Raw genomic sequence first — 21,974 nt, forward strand, 5'->3', positions numbered from 1 at the left:
ATGGTTTTGGGACAGAAATAAGCTTATCTCATCTTTTGTTCTAAAAATGATTGGATGGTACTAACATGCCTCCTCACCTCTTTTCCTGCACATTCCTTTTCTGATGTTATAGGTTGATGATTCTTAAAACCCTTTGAACCCAGTCAATATGTGGCATACATAACACTTCCCAAAGCTTTCTCCTGGATAAAATTATACAGGATCAGACAGTCAGATAACAAATTTAGTTGTTTCCACACACAGCTGTGTCTCTTACTGTATGCACATATTTTATCCACAGACTGTCCATCTTTGCAAGGATCCATACCACATCTGCGGGCCTCTTCTGCTGATTTAAAGCCAGGATCAAAAGTGAGCCTTTCCTGTGACCCAGGCTTCCAGATAGTGGGAAACTCAGTTCAGCACTGCCTTAACCTGGGACAGTGGACGCGGCCTTTTCCCCGCTGTGAAAGTGAGTTGTCTCAGTGGGCTGGCGGGATTAGGAAACACTAGCTTTTGTTTGGACCTTATCACTATTCATGGCCTGTTTATCCCTGCAGCGTTGATGCACTTGAATCCATCCACGTTACAGCATATGAATAGATGCTTAAATGAAACTCACGTTTTACTGAGCAGGAACTACACTACGGTCAGATTCAGCCACCTTTTTCAGTCAGTTTCTAATGCCTGTGTTGCAGAAGTTAGTCTGTTTGGATCAGCAACGTGAAACTCCAAACTTTCCACCTGAGGAGGCACCAGGAATGTGGAAGATTCACAGGAAATGCTGGAGTATCTCTGTGATTTTTAAGTGTCGCTGAGAACATTTCATTTGAAGTAAAAGCTTTGGCATTAGTATGTTACAGGGTAGTTCATTTAAAGGCAGCAGATACTTCTGTCAGGACTTAAAAACCCTCCAAGACTTACAGGATGTCTTCTAAGAAACCAGGCTGTGTACGTTTGGTTTGCCAAGGTTCTTTGCTTTCTGCTCTCCTGCCCCTGCCTTCTTTCCTTTGGCTCTCCTCTGCTGTGACTGCACAAGTGACTACTGCTGACTGTGTTTTTCATTTCAGCACACTAGTAAATTCATTGCAGAAGTATGTATCCCACAATCCCAAAACTGACCACTAGTTTGAAGAAAATCATTCAGTTTGTTTAAAATACCTCTAAAATATTTTTATACAGATTTGGTGTGATTTTCATGTCCTCCTCTTTATTCAGCAGAATTCCAGGGTGTCTCCTCTTCTTCCTAAAGAATAGGATTTACCCAAAAGCAAGTTGTGCTAGGCAGAGCATAAGTTAACTGGCAGAGACAGCTTTGCTCTCTCTTGATGTGCTATCTGTGACAAGCCACCACAGTCCTGTTAGTGTTGTCATTTGGTTTCTCTGTAATGGGCCAGGCAGTTTTGCCTATTCAGCACAGAGCTCAGACAGAATAGGGTTGACCTGCCACAAACATGTTGAGTGAATGAGGGCCAGACTCACCCAATGGCCTTTCTCAGCCCATTCCACAAGTATCTGATGAATAAGGATGGGTTAAAGATAGATATTTATTGCATAAAGAACTACAGGGTTTATAGTAGAAGGTTTGGTACAGAAAAGGTTCTTTTACTGACTGGGCTTATTGTAATTGCTGCCTTTACCCACCAGGATCCTTTTCCTCTTACTGGTACCAAAGACCCCTAAAACCACAGGCCCCCATCCCTTGAAAGCCTGTCTTGGTTACAAGCTCTTCAGTTCCACCCCTCTACAGCAAGTACTTGGCTTCCATTGCCACAGGCTTTAAACGCTTCACAGTGTCTTGTAGTCCTTGTGCACGGCTGGGGAGCGAGGAGTTGCTACAATCCATGTACTTGCAAAGATGATCTGTGCAGCTGTTGGAATAAGTCCATGTCATCTTGATCAAAATAAAAATGCACCGAAGCAGTACTGCTTATTTCTTAGTTTTTTATTAATATTTTATAGTTCAGGCTTATTTACTGTAATCAAAGTGATGCCCGAGGTTGTATGTGACTTCATTTGCAATCCCTCCACTGTTGATGCACTCCCTGGTCTCAGACCAGTACTGTAACTTCTTTAACAGTGATCTGTTAGCTAGTTTTGCAACAGGCCCAGTAATGTTCAGCTTGTTTTTCAGTGAAGGGAGATAACAGGAAAGTCCATGGAGGCAAACTTCCTTTTCTTTTTTCTTTCGATCTCACCAAGGGTCATTGATTATCAAGAGAAGTGTCCTGTGACTGAAGGGTATCTGCTCAGATCTTAATCTCAAACGTCTCTTCTAGAGCAAGCAGAATAACAGGAGCTGGAGAGTCCTGCTTAATCTCTGACAACCGTCCATAAAACAAGACCTTCCAGCAGACCTCTAATCAGCTAGCTGCCTCAGAACAGATTAGAGCCCTCTTGTGGACAGGATTCCACAGCAGCAGAGGAAGAAATGTAGTGATGTCACTCATGTGGAATTTTCTGAAGCTGACCTGTGCCTGCTAATGTCTGTGCTCTCTTGTCAATCATTTTGCAGGAATCAGCTGTGGAGTGCCTCCACCTTTAGAAAATGGATTTTATTCAGCTGAGGACTTTTTCGCTGGCAGTACTGTTACCTATCACTGCAACAGTGGCTACTATTTGTTGGGCGACTCCAGGATGTTGTGTCTGGACAATGGAAGCTGGAACAGCATTTCACCGTCTTGCCTTGGTGAGATGTGCAGTAGCTGTGGCTGCATGGGCTGGCCACCGTGCACTTCTCCTCTGACCTCGCGTGGGGTTTTGTTCTGAAATTACAAAGGCTGACCGGGATCTCAGAAACCACACTCCAAAATGTTGACATTGCTGAAATGCCATGCTAGAATACATTTTGGCATCTTTCTCTGTCAGTTGTCTTGTATGACCACACCCTGTGCTTAATACGCTTGCATTGAACTCCCAACATCTCTCCTTCCATGTTCATTTAGTCCTGGAATCCTTGCATTTTCTGCTCCTAACCTATGCTTTTCCCCATGCTTCAGCACTCTGTCAGAGTCCCATTGACCCATACTCTCAGACCAGGTTCTCTTAGATGTTCCACATATGGAACTTGTAATGTTCCATATAAAAATCACTTATTTGAAGGTAGTTGATGCTGCACAGATTTAGCAGAGTGATACAAAATACACTGCATAACACAATACAGATAAATTCAGCTTACACTTAGCAAAATATAGCAGTTGCCATACACAGGTCAATCTCTATACAAATGTGTTTTCTATTACCAGTCTCCATAATATGTTTGTTGTCGTGACACTGGATGTCCCCAGTAGCCAGGAATGAATACATGGGCTGAAGCCAAACAAAGCCCTTAGCTAGTTACCCAGTTCTTGTACACTGTGTTGTCCTGAGCCATGTATCCAGTTCCTACCCCCATGCTGGTGTGGCCAACTCAAGGAGACATTTACACTCTGGGAAGAACTCAGGAGGAAGCATTTACATCACTAGTTGATCCACTCAGCTTTTGATAAGTATTTACCTAAAACAAAGGTCACCTTCCTCTCCCCTGGTGTTGACTCAGCTTCCTTGTAACAGCAGTGGTCAGTCACACTCCACATTATTCCCTGAGCTTCATGGGCAGATCACCCTTGCCCATCTCCTCTGACCCTTCTTCCACGGTGGAGGCTTATTTGTCAGTCACTCACGCCTGTCAGCAAGCAGCTGCAGCAGTGAGAGGGCTGGGAGTGCTCTTATGGGCACAGTTCACATGGTTGCCACACCATAACTTACTTCCTGGTCAGCTAGGTCTGATAAACCAGATGCAGCTGCAGGAGCTGAAGGGTGAGGCAGACCTGCTTTGTACTGCCTGTGGTGGACTGGATGTGACTGTTCTCTTAGGGACATGTCTTCAGCAGATCCCTGTTAGAATCCACTAGCTAGTTGTACTTGGATTGCTGCTGTCTTAGCCATGCATAACATGTGATTTGCTGCCTAACAACCTGGCAAGACTGATGTTTGGTTTGGATCTTAGTTTTATGTAGGTATAGCACATAATTTTTTCAGTCAGAAGAAAAGCCAGCAGTCCAGAAATCCATCAGGTTTCACAGCATCCTGTCTACAAGGCCTCCTTTAGAACCTCCAAACAGACTGTCCAGTCTATTGTTACTCTCTTTGCTTTTCTCCTGTGCACTTTATACCAAGGCCTGAAGATGAGGAGGCTCAGAGCAGGTGTTTGAAAGGCTGTCCAAATAGTTTGGTGTCTTCAGGAAGCAGCATGATGTTGAGAAGGAAAAGCCTTATGCCCCACCTTCCAGCTTGCTGTGTCTCTCATGAAGCAGATTAGACAAGGAAAAATGAAAACAAGAGTGGCTTTGGCACCCTGACCCACCCTTTACCTTTCTGATTCACACTGCAGGCAAGTGCTAACAGGACCTGGTACACCTGTGCCTTGGGGCGTTCCTTTTGCACTGTTACACATCTGAGTCATAGTGTCCTTCCACTCTTCCCTGTCTTACAGGACCTTACAGGAGGAGCAGTCATTCCAGTTCTGCTGTGGTAGCACTTTGCATTCTCCTGATGCTTGTGTGATTGCCCACTGTTTTGACTTTAACATGCAGTTTTCACCTTCCACATCAGAAAGAAACTCCAGGTTCTCTCCATGCTGACTAGATTCATTCAGCAGTGAAGAATAAACACTCCAATTCAGAAAATTTTATTGCTTTTTTAACCAAGTTGCTTTTCTGCCTGGAAGTGGATGAAGAACTCCAGCAGTATGTCTGCACGCTTTGTCTGACAGCTGTCCTTTAGCAGGGCTTTTAAATTAAGAATTGCTCTACCTATCTCTGACAGTCTGATTTATATAGAGAATAATCCCTGATGCCAGCATTTTTCAATTAGAAACTTTGAAACTAACCCTTTGCAATTTATGACTCATGGCTTACATACCAAGAACCCTTCTGTACAGTCAGGGTTTCAAAGCTGATATGAAGTATTCTGGACTGAGAGATTTTTTTTCTGTATAGTACCAAGCCACACAAAGATAAATCCTCAGTTGACATTTCTTGGCACTACTATAATATAAATAGTTAATTATAACAACTAATATATTTTTAACTCACTTTAACTTTTCTGGCAACTGCAAGCACTTTTCATTCCTAGTCTAATGTAATTCTCTTCAGCAGAGATGTGGCTTTCATCATATTTTGTGTTCAGAGTGTCCTCCCTCTTTGCTAAGTTTTCATCTCTTAGAAAAGTGGAAAGCTTGAGATTTAGAGGATTTCCCAAGCAAGTGTTTAATGCAGAAGTCCTCCCTCATAGCATCTGTCCAGACTAGCAGTAATAGCACGAGTTACAATGTCTGTTCCTTTGCTACTTGGAAACTAGATAGTTTTTGTGGAAATATTGACTGAAGGTCAGTAGGAGTTGTCTCTGATTTTCTCACATTTCACAGTACTGTATAATAAATTATATAGAAAACATAAATATTGCCTTAAATGTTGAGTGTTATACTAGTGCATCAAAAATGTGAAGAGTGACTTTTAATTATACTAATTAAAATTATTTCTCTTGACAGTGAGACAGAAATTTAAAGCAGATGCCTAGTACAAATGCCACCCCAGCGACATCTTTTTTGTGTTTCTTCCTTGCAGATGTTGATGAATGTGCTGTTGGATCAGACTGCAGTGAGCATGCATCTTGTCTTAACACAAACGGGTCCTATGTTTGCACTTGCATCCCTCCTTACACAGGAGATGGTAAAAAATGTGCAGGTATGGGGAAGAAAAACATCGGGCATTTCCAAGGTTCTGTATAGACCAGTATTCTGCCTCCCACTGCAGAAAACAGTTGACAGTAGTTGATACCAAGGTAATAACAGGGCAGACATGCTCTCATTTCCAGGCCATTCTGGCCTAAGTGAGGCCGTGATGAAGTGTCTCCTTTTGTTCCTTGAGAACTCACCTCTCCCAATGGAGACAACCATCATAGGGATTCTGCTCCAAGGCATACACACATGCAGGGTCCTCTTGCACATGAAACACACATGCTGAGAACCTGAGAGAGCCAGACACCACGAAGTGTCACTTCTCAGAGCAGAGACATGCTGTGAAGAAGTATTTTACTACAGGCATCTGAAGAGGGCTTGAGCTGCCTGTGAAAGCATGAAGTAAGGTAACTTTGTGTGAAGATGACAAAAACAGGGGCATAGACTGGGATAAAGGGTAGCTGAGCTGATTTCATGTTCAGGCCTGGACGTGCTGCAAGAGGCTTACGCTCACAGAGGGAAAATTACCACAAGATGTGTTCACATCTGACACTGAATGAAAACTCAGTTACAGCGGGGTCTTCCTTATCAAGATTAGCTTACTTGTGAGAGTCTTCAGTGCCTGTCACTCACATACAGAACAGAGAAAAGCTAGGTAGGCTGTAAACTACTTAAAAGTATGTTCCATGTGCTCTGCCTTCCTGCTTTCAGAAAATTCCCAAGAATACCTCCTGCAACTTGTTTATAAAACCTGATACTTAGTTATATTACTGATATTTTCTCTTTTCCTCCTCAGAACCTGTGAGGTGCCATAATCCAGGAAATCCAGAGCATGGCTATTTAAACGGGGAGACTTACAGTGTTGGCAGTGAAGTAACAATTTCCTGTGAAGAAGGGTTTCAGCTGGCAGGAGTGACTAAACTTACATGCATGGAGTCTGGGGAGTGGAGCCACCCACTACCATATTGTGAAGGTGTGTTTCCAGGGGAGAATGCATATTGTAAGGCATGTTGTTAAAGAGAGAGAAGGGGGAAAGTAGTGTAGAGCCTACAGCACTACCACTACTAAAGGGACCACAGCACGTAATGAAATCCTGTTCTAGCAGACCTGTGTCTCAGTGTTGAAATCTCTGTTCCCTTAAGAAAAGTAAGCACTTTTCATACACTTGTCATATTGATAGTGATGCTCTGTTATGCAGATACTCTGAAGTGTCAAAGGCTACACTCAGCTGTTTGTAATGCAAGCATTAAAAGTTCTTCTCCACCCAGCCTCCTGTTTTCAAGGAACTTGTGGGAACTTAGTGTCTTACAGATCACTAACTGCATTTCAGTGAATACCAGAGAGGACAGGGTGGTGCACATACATATATGTGGCATAATTGCAGAAATTGTTTCTAGAACTAAAGAAGTGAAGCAACGGGGTAAAATGAAGGGGTGACAAAGACAATGTCAAATAAACAATTACTTTCTCCATAGGGAGGGGTGAATATGGAAAACTCTTGACAGTCAAGCATGTGGTTTTTAGAAGAGTTCCAACTACCTATTTCCAGTTAGTCAAATTTCTCAGTAAGGTAAAGTCAGAGCTGTAAATGTCAGTTACAGCTTAGTCAAGAACCCATTGTTACCAGCGGCTTTACGCATCTTCAAACCTCTTTAGAGAAAGCAAAGCAAATCCTGATTTCATGTTCTTTTTTTGTTTGTGTTGTTGTATCAACCTCTCTTGTAATACTGTCTTTTTAAAGCTATATCCTGTGGTGTTCCAGTCATTCCAGAGAACAGTGCCATTTTGGGCTCCAACTTTACATATCGCAGTAAGGTGGTATACAGGTAGGAATTCAGTGTGTTTGAAGTGCTATATTAATAGCTGATGGAGAATCTGACAACAAATGAGAGTATGGCTGAATTGAGGGAGTGAGTGAAATGGAGGAGCAAGATGGGATTAAAGTAAAGGAAAAAAATTTGGTTATAGCTGTGGATATTCAGTAGCAGAGCTGAATGTTTACTCCAGTATTACTTCTCTGTGCCCTGCAGAGAATGAGGGTTTGTGCAGGTGTGGATGAAGAGAGAAAAGGGATGGCTGATTACATTGTGCATAAAGTGTTCTGGCTTTGACAGCACTTCTTTTCTTCTCAGATGCAATGATGGATACCACTTAGTGGGTGAAAAGGAAATTCTGTGCCTTGCTAATGGCGTTTGGAATCATCCTCCCCCCTTCTGTGAAATGGTGAATTGTCCTGGCCCAGAGGATATCAGCAATGGAAAATACACACACACGGGCACAACCTACCTTTCCTCTGTGTTGTACACCTGTGACAACGGATACAGGTAAACACAGGAACATTCCTTAGCCACATGCCAGCAGCACACTTGCCAGAAGCACTAACTTACTTCTGAGAGACAAAGCTAAAATCTGTTCTCAGAAACATAAAATACTAAACAAGAATTTTAAAAGAGTTCTTTGCATCTTAAAAGTACTTTTTGTATTCCATTCTAAATATGACCAGTTCAAGGAGGTCATTCAAAATTTTATATATACATATATAAATATTTTTATACAAAAAAAAAATTTTATATATATTATGCATATATACATATATATGCAATGATTTTTAAGGATTGCTTGACTTTACCATCAAGATCAGAGACGTATTTTGAATATTCGGAAAAAAACAGTTGTCGTTTTGTTTGAAAGTTTTCATTTGTCTTTAAAGATTGTCACACCTCTACAGTTTTAGTGCAGAACCAGTATTATTTTTACTGTTGTTTACAGTGCCTTTGGTTTAAGAACTTTCTGAAGCTACTAATTGAGTCATTGAGCTCTTTGTAGTAGTTATTTATTCTAGGCTTTTATTCTGTTTTATGTTTATAAGCAATTATCGTACAAACATATTTTTAATATGCTGCAATTTAAAAAATAATACAATAATGCTATGTGCAAGGTTGTGGCTTTAAGTGCAAGTTTCTGCCTCTCCTGATATCTGCTTGTACCTCTGGCAGTTTACTCTGACATAAGCAGTCTCATATGGACCAGTTTAGGTCTCATTTTTTTCTGTATTTTCCTGCTGTAAGCATTCCCTTGTCAGGATGCAGACAGGTAGGTGAGGCGTGTTCATTTGGTGAATCTTAATTGTGTAAATAGTAACGGATAACTTGAGTACAGCCCAATATAGTGTTAAGTTGTAGATCCACAGTGTGGGCTTATCTCTACCCCACTACACCAGGCAGTGTTTTTATTCAGTGTCAGTGCAGTTTTTGGCCATGGACTTAGGACATGTAGGTAGCAAATAGCACATTAGTTCAACTCCCTTTACCTGACTAGCATGGTTTGGTGAGAGAAGTCCTCCATCCTGTGGTCACCACTCCAGGAGAGGCCCTCACAAACATTGTCCCTTTTACACATTAATTCTGGACCTAAGTATGGACCAGTCTCTTTCTTCAGGTACCTCTTTATGTGCTCTTTGTCTTAAACATATTGCCACAAGTAAGCAGAGCCCACTGGCCTGACAGGGGCCTGTGCCATATCTGGAAAGGTTTTACAGGTCAGTGTTGTTCTCTTTGCTTAACCTCTGTACTCATTTCAGTCAACTAAACATTGGTGCCTAATACTATTTGAGACTAAATTGTAGGGAACCAGACGATCCTGTGTAGGGCTCTCAGATGTGACATAGGACCTACTGGGAATCCATGGCCAGCTGACATAGCAGCTGGAGGACAGGGGGTTCACCCTGGGTGAACCCAGTCATCTCAGGGTGTTGTTGAATACCTCTGTTCAGAGAACTGAGTCACACCTTTTGTACCAATGCATTGCTGTTTCCCCAGCTAAGGAAACCAAAAATACTATCAATTTCAAATGTATGTGGCTATTTACTCAAGCAAAATCCTTTATATCCCAAAGGAATTTAACGCTTTTTTGTAAATCTGAACTGAAGCATATCCTTCCATTTTCTGAGTGAAGATAGTGTTTAAGTCCCTGAATGAATCATGTCTAAGACTGAGGCCTGGTTGCAAGTCTCAGGACTGGTGTGGTGTTGGTGGCATGCAAGTCAATCTTTAAGCTTAACTAAATATTTAAGCACCCCATAACTTTGTAACATGTGGCTCAAAGATAGGCAAAGCTACAGCAGAAGTCATGTGTGTGTCTGCACAGTGCTTTGAGACCCCACATGAATTCCACCACCTCTCTCTTCAAAGTAATCTGAAGAACAGCTTTTTTGACAGCACCAGCAGTGCCTTTTCATGAACAGAGGGTGAAATTCTGGCCTCTACTGAAATCAGTGAGAGATTCCCCTTGGTTTCACTGGGGGCAGGAGGTCAGTGACAAGCAAAGCGTATTTTCCCCCTCTGCTCCTCAGCTGGACTGAAATGGTTGCCTTAATAATGATCCTTGTGTCTCAGTCTTCAGGGGCCTTCTGTACTCGTCTGTGGATCTTCAGGGAACTGGAACAGCACACCTCCAACTTGCAACATTGTCTCTTGTGGACCTCCTCCTGCTATCAAAGACGCAGTCATCAGTGGAACTAACTTCACTTTTGCAAGCACAGTCTCTTACACGTGTAAAGAAGGGTATGTAGATTAGCACTACTGGACTAATAGTCAGAACAAGTAAAACCGGTGCACTGCTTCACAAGTCCTTTATAGCTGCACACTAATTCATTTCTACTGCTTCTGTCTTAACTCTTTGACAATTAAGTGTCATGTAGAATTTTTTGTGAGCTGTCAAGTTAGTATGGGACACATAGGCATTTCTTAAATTAGTTTCACAGGTGCTAAACACACTTTGGAAAAGGAAAATGGAGAGGAGTCATGGGGAATGATAGACCAATTCAGTAGGAAGGCTGCTCTCTCGGAGTTAGTACAGAACTCATCCTTCTGTGGTAAACTCAAAGCCCTGATCATAAAAAATTCCCTGTGTCTCTTGAGGTTGTAAGAAACCTGTTTAGTGTGTTTTGAGAACTATCTGCTCTGGTGTTCTCAATTCTGCTTCCTTAAAACTGACTCCTTGTTTATTGAGATGCATTATTTTTCTTTGATTCCTGTCTAGCCGATATAGTGACAGTTTTAGACTGCATTTCATCAAATGTGAGGCTCCATTTTGATGATGTTGAGCATGAATGTAATGCTGGACTCTGATCCTGCAAGAACCTTTGCACAGGCTTATCTTTACAGCCTGTGAGCAGTTCCGCAGTTCCACTGAATTTCTTGAAACTGTTCTGTCCAAAAGGTGGAGCAGACATGCAGAACTTTTTCCAGTTCAGGCCCTAAGTGACTGGAGCATTTTCTGCTCCTTGATATAAAACAGTAGATTGATAAGCCAGCTTTTTTCTTATAAACTGACTTTGCAGTATTATTTGAAAAATAATTGAAGCAAAGCATTCTTATTCTGCATTTTTACTGTACTATGATTTTAAAAGGTAATTTTCTTTCCTGCACAAGCACTTTAAATGGACTAGGATAGCAGCATTTAAAAGAGAGTCGCAGCTCTCTGTGACAGTGAAGTGGTTCATATTAAACACTGGCACATAATAGGGTGTTTTCCTGGTGTCCAGTCATGAGGCTTTGAAAACAGGTGCTGCAAACAAAACAAATCACTTTTACAGGTGTTGCCATCAATACCCTGCAGCTGGAAGGAGTCACTGGGAAATCTGTATTAGTTATGGTGTTCTTGCTTTCTGTGACAGCATACCATAGAGATTTCAAAACTAAGGAAAAAATACCTGTGACTGTACTGTTGAATAAGGGATTTGGTTGGAGTGATGAGCAGCATGGAGTGATGCCTGTCACTGCATCCCAGAGACAGATTAGGGAAATACAACTACACTAACAATAATCATGTAGCAGAATTTTGTTGTAAAAGATGCTTTTTCTTTTCTACTCAGCATTTATAAAAATTTGTACAGTGTTTTTTAAGGGAAAAGTTGTTATAAAATTGCCACGTCAGTCATTGGCAAAAGCACCTGTGGGTTACTCACTAAGGATTTTCTCATTGCTTGCAAGTGTGAAAATAGATTGATAGGGCTGATACAGGAGCCCAAAAGGCCCTTTTATGGGCTTTTCCTCTCTTTCTGAGTTCTGCTAAAGGGGAAGCATTTCTAGGTGGGATCATTTCTTTGAGGACTGCATGGACTGTTACATCAGAATGCCAAGTTTGTTGTCGTAGTTTCAAAGAAAATGGAAGTTCAGGAACCTAAATAAGGTGGACAAACAAGCGAGAAGCAATATACACAGGGTGTGCTAGGATATCCCCAATTGTGATACCTCACCCATGGACATGTAGGTGTTAAGATATTCCTTTTAAAGTTCATCATAGCTGTTTTAGAGGAACCTGTTCTTCTGGGGTGCTAGCAAGTGTGTGCTGCAGGAGCTTCAGGAAAGTGTAGGTAGCATTTGACCATGCTTGTCTTTTTGACTTCCTATGTGGTTTCCTTATCCACAGTTACACGTTAGTTGGCCCTGCAACCATAGAGTGCTTAGCCAGCGGTGATTGGAGTGTGAGCCACCAGCAGTGCCTGGCAGTATCCTGTGATGAACCACCCCATGTGGAAAATGCATCACCAGAGAGTGGCCACCGCCTCTTTGGTGATGTAGCCTATTACTTCTGCTCAGATGGCTACAGCCTGGCTGATAACTCTCAGCTGCTTTGCAATGCAGAGGGGAAGTGGGTGCCTCCGGAGGGCAGGGAGATGCCCCACTGCGTAGCTGATTTCTGTGAAAAGCCATCCACCGTCTCATACAGCATCCTGGAGTCCATTAGTAAAGCCAGGTTTGCAGCTGGCTCCATTGTGAGCTTCAAGTGCATGGAAGGCTTTGTTCTGAACACTTCGGCCAAGATCGAGTGCCTTCGAGGGGGCCAGTGGAATCCTTCTCCTCTGAGCATCCAGTGCATCCCCGTTCGCTGCGGAGAGCCGCCCCCCATTAGCAATGGCTACGCCAGTGGGGCCAACTACAGCTTCGGAGCGGTGGTGGCTTACAGCTGCAACAAGGGGTTCTACATCAAGGGAGAGAAGAAACGGACCTGTGAGGCCACTGGCAACTGGAGTGGCAGTTTGCCCACGTGCCACCCAGTGTCCTGTGGAGAACCACCGCAGCTTGAGAATGGCTTTATTAAGGTACAGAATGAATTTTCTCATCCGCCTGGCACCACAGCAAAATGAGTGTGTCCTCACAGTTGCCACTCTTGGGGTTTTCTTTCTTCTGATTTGCTCCCCTGTTAAAATGGAGAAAGCATGTCACCAGATGGAATAAGCAAAGGGAAAAATGAGTGGAACTGCAGCACAGTCATGGGGAAAAAAACACGTGAAAAAATGTGGACATTTCCATGGGATTTCCTATCTTGAAGTGGGTTTTTAGTTAGGAGACTCAAGATGCCATATGACAGTCAATTAATTCCCTCAGTGTCTCACTTTTCATTTGTTTGGTCTATGGGTGGCTTTTCAGTGCCATCTGGAGACATGTGAAGTACTGTTGCAAGTTCACAAGCCTCTCTCTTTTCACTAAAAAGTATTCTGATTTGCAATAGATAAATCACCTCGGGATAATTTTTCTCATTTTGATGCAAGCACATCTCTTTATTGAAGTCAGAACTTCCCTTTCCTTATTAAATTACATTGCAACAATGCCAGAAGTTAAAAATCCCTTTGTGACGGCACAGACCTGTAACAACTACTTAACCCATGCTTTCATGCACGTGAGTAGTATGGAATAGTAAGGAAGATCAAAAACACTACTGTAAACATTTAACTTTGAATTTTGAAAGCATTTTTCTTGTGAGCATGCCCCCTCCTTCCTTCAATCTAGCCACCAGTGAGTCTGCATATGCTAGAAATTGGGGGGAGGGGGGTGTTAGGGGGACAGGGCAGGGAAGCGGAGATGGTGTTGCATGCCAGTCCCTACATGGGCTTCCAGCAGTAATAGCAACAATAGCTGTCAAAATTCCCGCACAGATACATCCTCTAACTAACGCCTGTCACTTTTTGTTGTCTTCCTTAGGTAGGATCAATTCTGCAGATGTTCTTTCCAGTTAGAGACATTTTTTAATACCTCAGTCAGAGCTCATCCAGCAACTTCTCTCCTCAGCTGCCTGCTCAACACTCGCGGCTGCATATGTGGCACTTACAGATGCCTCCTATAAGTAGTACATCTGAGGGCTCCAGCCTTGATTATGCCTGTAAACTAAAGAATCACAACAATAGGCCATTTTATGGCAGCTTCTCCTGATCCATTTCTTTTCTGTCTCCCTGTCTACACATCTTTTGGCCTCATGGATCAGGAAGGGGGGAAGCAAATAGTTTCTAGCTTTTGCCTTTTAAGCCTTGAATTTTCTCTTTTATTTTGATGAAGCTCTCAGAGTTCCTAACAGCAGAACACATAATTTGAGGCAGGACATTCTATGTCAAGATATTTGCATTCATTCCTTTGCAGACAGCCTTTACTGCTATTTAGGATTCAGCTAGAAGCTAGACCAAGAGAACACCAGAGATTAAATCAGCCTTCTATTGCCCCAGTCATGCATCTTCATTTCAGACATGTCTCTGTCTTATCTGTTTTGCAGGAAACAACTGGACGCTTCTTTGGGAATCAGGCAAATTATCAGTGTGAGTCTGGCTACCAGATGGTTGGGAGCTCCATGTTTATCTGCCAAGCCAATCGACAGTGGCACAGTGAATCACCTCCCTACTGTGTTCCTCTCAGCTGTGGAAAACCACCACCCATCCAGCATGGCTACTCCAAGGGAGAAGCTTTTGATATGGGCTCCAAAGTTGAATTTTTCTGTGATGAAGGCTATGAGCTGATTGGGGATGTTTCTTGGACATGTCAGAAGTCTGGGAAGTGGAGCAAAAAGCAAAGCCCGAAATGTGTGCCAACAAAATGTCCAGAACCACCCTTGGCAGAAAACCAATTGGTCTTGAGGGAAGTGACCTACCAAGTTGGTGTTGTACAGTTCTCCTGCAAAGAGGGTTATGTTTTGCATGGTTCCTCTGTACTGAAATGCTTGCCCTCCCAGCAGTGGAATGATTCCTTTCCCTTCTGCAAGGTTGTACAGTGTCCTGCACCTCCATACATACCCTTTGGTGATCCCTTGACTTCAACTCTTCATTTTGGTAGCACTGTGAAATACATCTGTGTGGATGGGTTTTTACTGAAGGGTGAGTCTACCATCAGATGCCAGGCTGATGGCTCATGGAGCTTGCCTTTGCCAGAATGTATTCCTGTGGAGTGCCCCCAACCAGAAGAAATTCAGAATGGCATTGTTGATGTGCAGGGTCTCACCTTCCTTAGCACAGCACTCTATACATGTAAACCAGGCTTTGAACTTTTGGGGAACACAACTATCCTCTGTGGAGAAGATGGCCAGTGGCTTGGAGGAAGGCCAGCTTGCAAACCTGTTCAGTGTCCAAGGCCTAAGAAGATAACCAATGGCAAATACTTTTTCACAACCTTCCAGTATGGACAGACTGTTAGGTATTCCTGTGACAGAGGTTTCCAGCTCCAAGGGGAAGAAACACTGAGGTGCCTAGAGACAGGGGAGTGGAGTACAGAGGTTCCATCCTGCAAAGCCATAAATTGCCAGCCCCCTCAGCCCATCGAGAATGGCTTTGTAGAGGGTGCAGACTATAGCTATGGGGCCATGGTCATTTACAGCTGTGTGCCAGGCTTCCAGCTGTCTGGCCTTGCCATGCAGACCTGTGAAGAGTCAGGCTGGTCCAGCTCCACACCAGCCTGCCTTCCAGCAGACTGTGGTCTGCCTCCTCACATCGACTTTGGGGAGTATGTGCAGGTGAGACATGGGGAAAGACGTTCTGACCAGGAGAGTGTTACAGAGAGTCCCTCCCTTTCACATATGTTACTGGCTGACAATTTAAAAGGCTTTGAAAGTTCCCCGAAGGAGGAGAATGCCATGCACCTCACCACATTCTTGTTTGGAACTATCATTTTATACACATGTTATTCTGGCTACGAGCTGCTGGGAAACCCTGTTCTAGCTTGCCAAGAAGATGGGGCTTGGAACGGCACCGCTCCTGCCTGTGTTTCAATAGAGTGCACCTTGCTGTCACCCCCCGAGAATGGCTTTTTACATTTCACGGAGAACACGCTCGGTAGCACGGTGCAGTACACCTGTAAGCCAGGGTTCACACTCGTGGGCTCCAACACACGACTCTGTTTGCCCAGTCGGCAGTGGAGTGACACTGCTCCACACTGCAGGGCCGTGACGTGCAACTCGCCTGCCCAACTGATGAATGGGAACGTGAGAGGGGAAAACTACACATATGGGAGTGTTGTCTACTATGAGTGCGATCCTGGATACCAGTTAAACGGCCCCACAGAGAGGAGGTGCCAAGAGAACCAGAAATGGGATGGCAGTGAGCCCATCTGCGTTCCTGTCTCCTGCAGCCCACCACCAGTTCTGGAAAATGGTCAGGTCACTGGAGAGGAGTACACTTTCCAGAGACGTACGGAGTACAGCTGCCATGAAGGTTTTCTGTTGGATGGGGACAGGAGTAGAGTCTGCCTTGCAAATGGAAGCTGGAGTGGAATTGCTCCAGTTTGCAAAGCTGTGACCTGCCCTGTGCCACTGCCTCTTTCTAATGGGAGAATGGTTGGCTCAGATTTTGGCTTTAAGAAGCAAGTGCACTATCACTGCAATGAAGGATATAGCCTGCAAGGAGTTTCTGTGCTTACATGTCAGAGTGACGGTACCTGGGATTCCAAAGCTCCACGGTGTGAGCCAGTCATTTGTGGACCTCCTGAAGACATCTCCCATGGCTTTCTGAACGGCTCAGGCTTCAGCTATGGGGAGTTTGCCCAGTATGTGTGCTTCCCAGGCTATGAGCTGCATGGCCATCCCTTACGGCAGTGCTTGTCCAATGGCTCCTGGAGTGGAACCCTTCCGTCTTGCCTACTCTGTCTGTGTCCTACACCAGAGATTCACAATGGGGTCGTTCTTGGCTCAGATTTCAGCTGTGGAAAGAGCATCCAGTTTCAATGCCTGGAAGGCTTCAAATTGCTTGGGCCTTCTGAAGTCACCTGTGAAGCAGCTGGCAAGTGGAGTTCTGGGTTTCCTCGCTGCGGGCAGATTTCCTGCGGTTCTCCACCCATCATCCCCAACACATTTATCAATGGGAGCAGCTCTGCAGATGAGAACACCATCATCTATACCTGCTTGACAGGTTTTGTCATGCAAGGGTCTCCAGAACTGACTTGTGTGGAGACTGGTGTCTGGAAGAAGCCTTACCCAAGCTGCGAGCTGTTAAGCTGTGGCCCACCACCGTCTGTCCCAAATGCCGAGGTTCTCGGGAACACTTACACCTATGGGAGCAAGGTCCAGTACAGGTAAGAATGCTGCTGCTATTCTGTTTTCATAAAAGCTCTGAAGGAATAAAGGTGGAGGGTTTGTACACCCTGTTAGTGCAAGTTTTAAGAGACTTGGAAGAAAAGTTACACCCTATCACATGCTCAGGTTGACAAAGCCCATGTTCCCATGCACATATAAAAGATTATCTGGAGCACCGTCAAAACTCCAGCAAGATATTTTAGCCTGTTGGGCTGTACTCCTCCACTGCCTTTAGTTTACCCTTTGCATTCCTCTTCTCCTCTGAAACACTGGTCTGGACATTCAGGTTTTCTTAGCAGGTGCCAGCAGTAGTCAGCAGGTACAATTTTTCTCCCCTTTTGGCAACCCGTTTATGTCTTCCTTCTGCTTCAGGTGCCTGATGTAATGCAGAAGGGCTCGTCTTTCTCTTGTCCCATTTTCTGTACTGCAATACAGCACTGCCAGTAGGTGTTACTGAGGTGAAATATCACACCCTTGTCAGATATGACAGAAAGAGATTTTTGTTAGTCTCTTGAAGCGTGCACACTACGGATCTCTTTCTCCAAAGTGAGGAGCTCCTTGGCAGGAGAGGTGATTTTTTTTTTTTATGGTAAAAGCAAATAATAGTGTGGGACAGAGCTGGGAGACGGCATGTGGATGAATCTAACAGTATCAGTAATTTCCTTGCATCTTTAACAAGGTGAAGGGCGTGCTTGTGTCTGCTTTACTGCAAGTGAACCCACTTGTGTGTGCGAGGTGAGTTTCTCTTGGTGAAACACCATGTGAAAGAGAATGGAACAGCCTTAAATGTCTAAGTAAATGGCCTGTGGTAAGCTTAAGGCTTGGTTTGTTCTTGGAAGAGAGATCGTTTTCAGAAGTGTTTGGTGTTCACACACGGTTTCCCTAGCCAACAGCCCTCCTTGCAAAGGGAAGGGCCGTGCAGGAATTGCAGTAAAGCATTTGGTACCCTCCATGTGCTAAAGCCACCCTCTCTCCTTCTGTTGTGGTGCTGCAGCAGCATGAAGCAGGTGGAGATGAAGTCTGAAGCTTCCAGCTCTTGCAACAGAATAAACTCAGCCCAGGCAAGCTTCTTACAGGATTACCCTGAAATAATGGAGAAATCCCAGGATGTGCTTATGAGCAATGAATACTGAAGACTTACCATCTGACTGTAGTTTATGGGTTAGCTCATCCCTAGATGTTTCTCTGTGGTCAGGTCTTCATGCTCTGTTGCAGATGCTTGGAAGGCTACACAATGGAGACAGAGGTGGATGTGTGCATTTGCCAGGAAGATGGACAGTGGTCTCCTCAAAGTATTTCCTGTTGCCCCAGAAAGTGTCCCGTTCCAGGAAATACCACCCATGTAATTGTACTTGGGGATGACTTCACTGTGAACACAAACATCACTTTGTCATGTGTAGAAGGCTACACTCTTGTGGGAGCAAGCACATCTACATGCAAGGTATAGTGGTATTTACACTGTTTTATTTTGACAGCTTTCTTGAATTTAAGAGTCTTTCTCCTGCCCTCATTAGTTTTTGGCCCTTAGTCCCACACAACAAAAAAATTTAAAGCATCTCCTGCAAAATATAACATGCTTCCTTGCTGACCATTCAGTTATGTACTTGGAGCAATTAGTAGTTTTGTGTGGATAAACTTCCAGAAGTAGAAATTAGTGATTTATTTCTTCATCAAAAACTAATGCTGTCCTTTGGAAAAGCATTACATGTTACTTTTATCATGCTTCAGGGAATAAATCACGTCAGAGATTTTAAAAAAATGTGTCCAAGATTTCTAATGTGTTCTGCTGATTGTGTTTAGAGCTCTTTTTCTACAGAGTAACAGGGAGTGTACATTTTAAGCCACTGTGCAGCTGTAGAAACATGAATCTATGTTAAAGAGCAAATATCTCCATCAGTTCTGCTGGTAGCCTTTTCTCACATTAGCTGTGGACAACTTTGACTTGAGCTTGTAAATAGAGTATAAAGTCAGTAAGTTTGCACATATGAAAAAAGCAGTTTTTGCAGAATCAGCACTTCGTAAGGAAAGGTTTTACCTTCTTTCAAAGATCTGTGGAAGTAGAATTCTGTGTGTTTAATGAGCATCTCTTCAGATACCTGACTTTTCTTAGAATGTCTAGGAAGTCATGCTGTTAGACATTCAGCCAGGAGCAGAGTACAGACCATGGAACTGGGCAGCTGTAGTATTCAGTCTTCTCCTGTTAGCTGACCTTGTACAGGTGAACTTGCTTTTTGCCAGCTTCTCTTTTCCCACTTACATGTTGTTCCTTCTGTCTTGTAAGTCTAAGCTGAACCTTCCTGCCAAAGCTGAGCTCCAGTCTTTGTTGACATCTTAAAACACTGAGTTTTATTAAGGATTGCACAGACAATATTACATTAACCACATCTGTACACACACAGTCACTGGGAGCTTATACTGTGATTTTTGTAACTTTTTCATATAGATATGAATCAAGTATATAAAGTAGTGGCTTCACACTTCTAATTATATTTATTTTTCAGGAGAGTGGCATTTGGGTGCCCCCATTTTCTGATGACATCTGCATTCCTGTGTCCTGTGGGACCCCAGAGTCTCCAGAACATGGATTTTTGGTTGGCACTAAATACAATTACAAAGACGTGGTTCTTTATAAATGTGATTCTGGCTATGAATTACAGGTAAGCAAGCTCAAATCTCCAGCACACTAAACCTTCCATTGTCATGTTCAGTTCTTGTGTGGTGACTGTGAGAGTGTACTATGTCTGTAACATTCCCTTAATTGCCACAGAAGTTGGGTATTTACTATTGTTACTGTCTCTAGAATGCTTCTGGTATGTCTGGGACAATACTTGAATGGTTTAGGGTTATAACTGAAACAAATATAAGCATCATGTTTAGAGATACATGTCTGGCAGATAACTTTCAGTGTTGTTTCAGCCCTCTGCAATACAGCATTGTATCTAAACTGGTGACCATAAATCATGAGAGAGTTTATTTCTCATCTGTTACTCTCTTGAACTGGTTCTCTCACCAGAGTTAGACTCAAGCTATCCAATTCAGAGCTGCCTCAGGTGTGTTTTCAGAAGCTGCAGTGAATTCAGAAATAAAAGTATGTTGCTGAAGCACAGTGTGGCCTGCAGCACATACAGGTGATGGCAGAATAGGGCACAGTCATGTCCAGAGGCATGAGGTGGTCAGCTGTCTCCAGGACAGGGGCTGGCTTTTAGTGTTGTGTTTTTTAAGTCCAAAACAGGACTGTGCAGGATTGTGCTTCCTTTGTGCTGTCATAACACCAATAATAAATTAAAAACTTCATGCATTTGAATGCATCCAGTCAGGAGTAAAATATAAAAATAAGAACAGTTTAAAGAATGCTTAAGTAACAATACATTTAATTTGCATCTTATTGCCACATATATAATAATCCTAGGGCTGGAGGGCTGGGTTGGTATTTGGACAGGTAGAATTGCTGTTTCAGTTAATTTTTGCAGGAAATAAGCCAGTGATTTCATACATTTAAAACATCCTTCAAAGCTTTTTATTCTGCAGCTTTGCCACCTAGTGTCAGTCTGTGTCCCTGCTGTTGAGGAAAAGTCCTACTTTTTTTCCTTTGGGAATCAAAATCTGTTGGCTGTAATGCAGCACAACACATGTCAAACAGCCACCCTTGTCAATGGGTTTGCTTCATAATTAAAGTGTATTACTTCAAGGGACAAATTTAGACATTGTTCTCCATGTCTTGGAATAAAATAAGAAATAAATACTGGGCTATCAGTCTGACTATAAAGCCTATATGTAAGAAAGAAGTAACATTATTTATAAACAAGTCTAAAGAGTGAGTGTTCGGGCTGTGGCCCAAATCAGTACATTACATTTATAAAACACAAACTTGTACTGTTGCTGAAAAGAATCCTAGTTAGATTTTCCAAGAGTCCTGGAAGGATAAAATTTGTCATCATAACATTTCGGGGAAAAAGAATGATAAAACTGAAAAGAATGTTGGTACTCCAGGGAGGAAGACAAGAGGAATGACTAACTGGCCCCACGAACTTTTGGATTATAAACAATACCCACCACTTTGCAGGAAGGAGTTCCGCCCTAAACTCTGCTAGTAGACATGGGCTGTAGCCTTTAATTGTCTCTTTACATGGGTTACAAATGGAGGGAAAACATCCCAGCTTTGCAGAATACTAGAGTTGATGGGAAAGAAGAGTTGGCTAAGTAAAGTTGTCCTTTGAGCATTTTCTTTTGTTTCACAGGGTGATGCAGAACGGGCTTGCCAAGAAAACAAGCTCTGGAGTGGCGCAGTGCCCGTGTGCAGAAGTATGTTCCACCTTAGTTTGTCACTTAATGTTGGTCAAGGATGTTTTTGCCCAACAGAAAACATTCATGCTCATTTTGCTTTATACTGTCTGCATTTGCCTAAAAATGTTCAGTAAGTACCACTGATAACAGTCTGGAAGAGCTGGAGAAGTGCGTGCAGGTAATAATGTGAAGGAAGTCACTACACCTTTCTGCCTTGTTTCTGTATCCCTAAGAAGGCTGTGTAGAAGGCTTCCAGGTTTTAGAAGTTCTGACACTTGAGATAATGATTTCTGGGACTACTGAGGACCTCTGAACATGTTAGTTGCCAGGAGTTGGAAGTACATAGCATCCTCAAATGTAACTCCATGAATACTCACTCTCAAGGGTACTTCACTTCTGGGAGATACCTGATGCTTTCTGACTGCAGTGCCAAAATAGGAATTGTCTACGTTAATACTTACGTGGACTTCAGCTGTTGGCTGTAAGTGAAGATAGTGGAATTTCCCAGGGCTCCCTGCCAACACAGGCACAATAGATTTTGCCTTTTAGCAGAAGTGCCAAGCATGATACTGTTCTTCTACTCAGGGGCACATATCTGGGAGTGCCCAGATAAATGCTGTGTTCTTTCCCTGTTTCTCAGACTAAAGTCCTTGGAGGCTCTGTG

The 21,974-nt window shown here is 43.2% G+C and overlaps 1 protein-coding gene across 1 annotated transcript in view; it reads left to right on the top strand.

The window, feature by feature from the left end:
* SVEP1 (sushi, von Willebrand factor type A, EGF and pentraxin domain containing 1) overlaps positions 1–21,974 on the top strand; it is a gene marked incomplete at its 5' end in the record, with an annotated part of 64,921 nt that overhangs the window by 26,247 nt on the left and 16,700 nt on the right. Inside the window, 12 exons of the mRNA XM_008936679.1 lie at positions 281–451; positions 2,495–2,668; positions 5,586–5,705; positions 6,495–6,671; positions 7,440–7,524; positions 7,831–8,022; positions 10,093–10,260; positions 12,131–12,803; positions 14,246–17,025; positions 18,242–18,467; positions 19,528–19,683; positions 21,265–21,328. Of these exons, the coding sequence (XP_008934927.1) occupies positions 281–451; positions 2,495–2,668; positions 5,586–5,705; positions 6,495–6,671; positions 7,440–7,524; positions 7,831–8,022; positions 10,093–10,260; positions 12,131–12,803; positions 14,246–17,025; positions 18,242–18,467; positions 19,528–19,683; positions 21,265–21,328 (4,986 nt within the window). The remainder of the gene's footprint in view (positions 1–280; positions 452–2,494; positions 2,669–5,585; positions 5,706–6,494; positions 6,672–7,439; positions 7,525–7,830; positions 8,023–10,092; positions 10,261–12,130; positions 12,804–14,245; positions 17,026–18,241; positions 18,468–19,527; positions 19,684–21,264; positions 21,329–21,974) is intronic.

Source organism: Merops nubicus, unplaced genomic scaffold (genome assembly GCF_000691845.1).
Source record: "Merops nubicus isolate BGI_N331 unplaced genomic scaffold, ASM69184v1 scaffold29743, whole genome shotgun sequence".
NCBI lineage: Eukaryota > Metazoa > Chordata > Aves > Coraciiformes > Meropidae > Merops > Merops nubicus.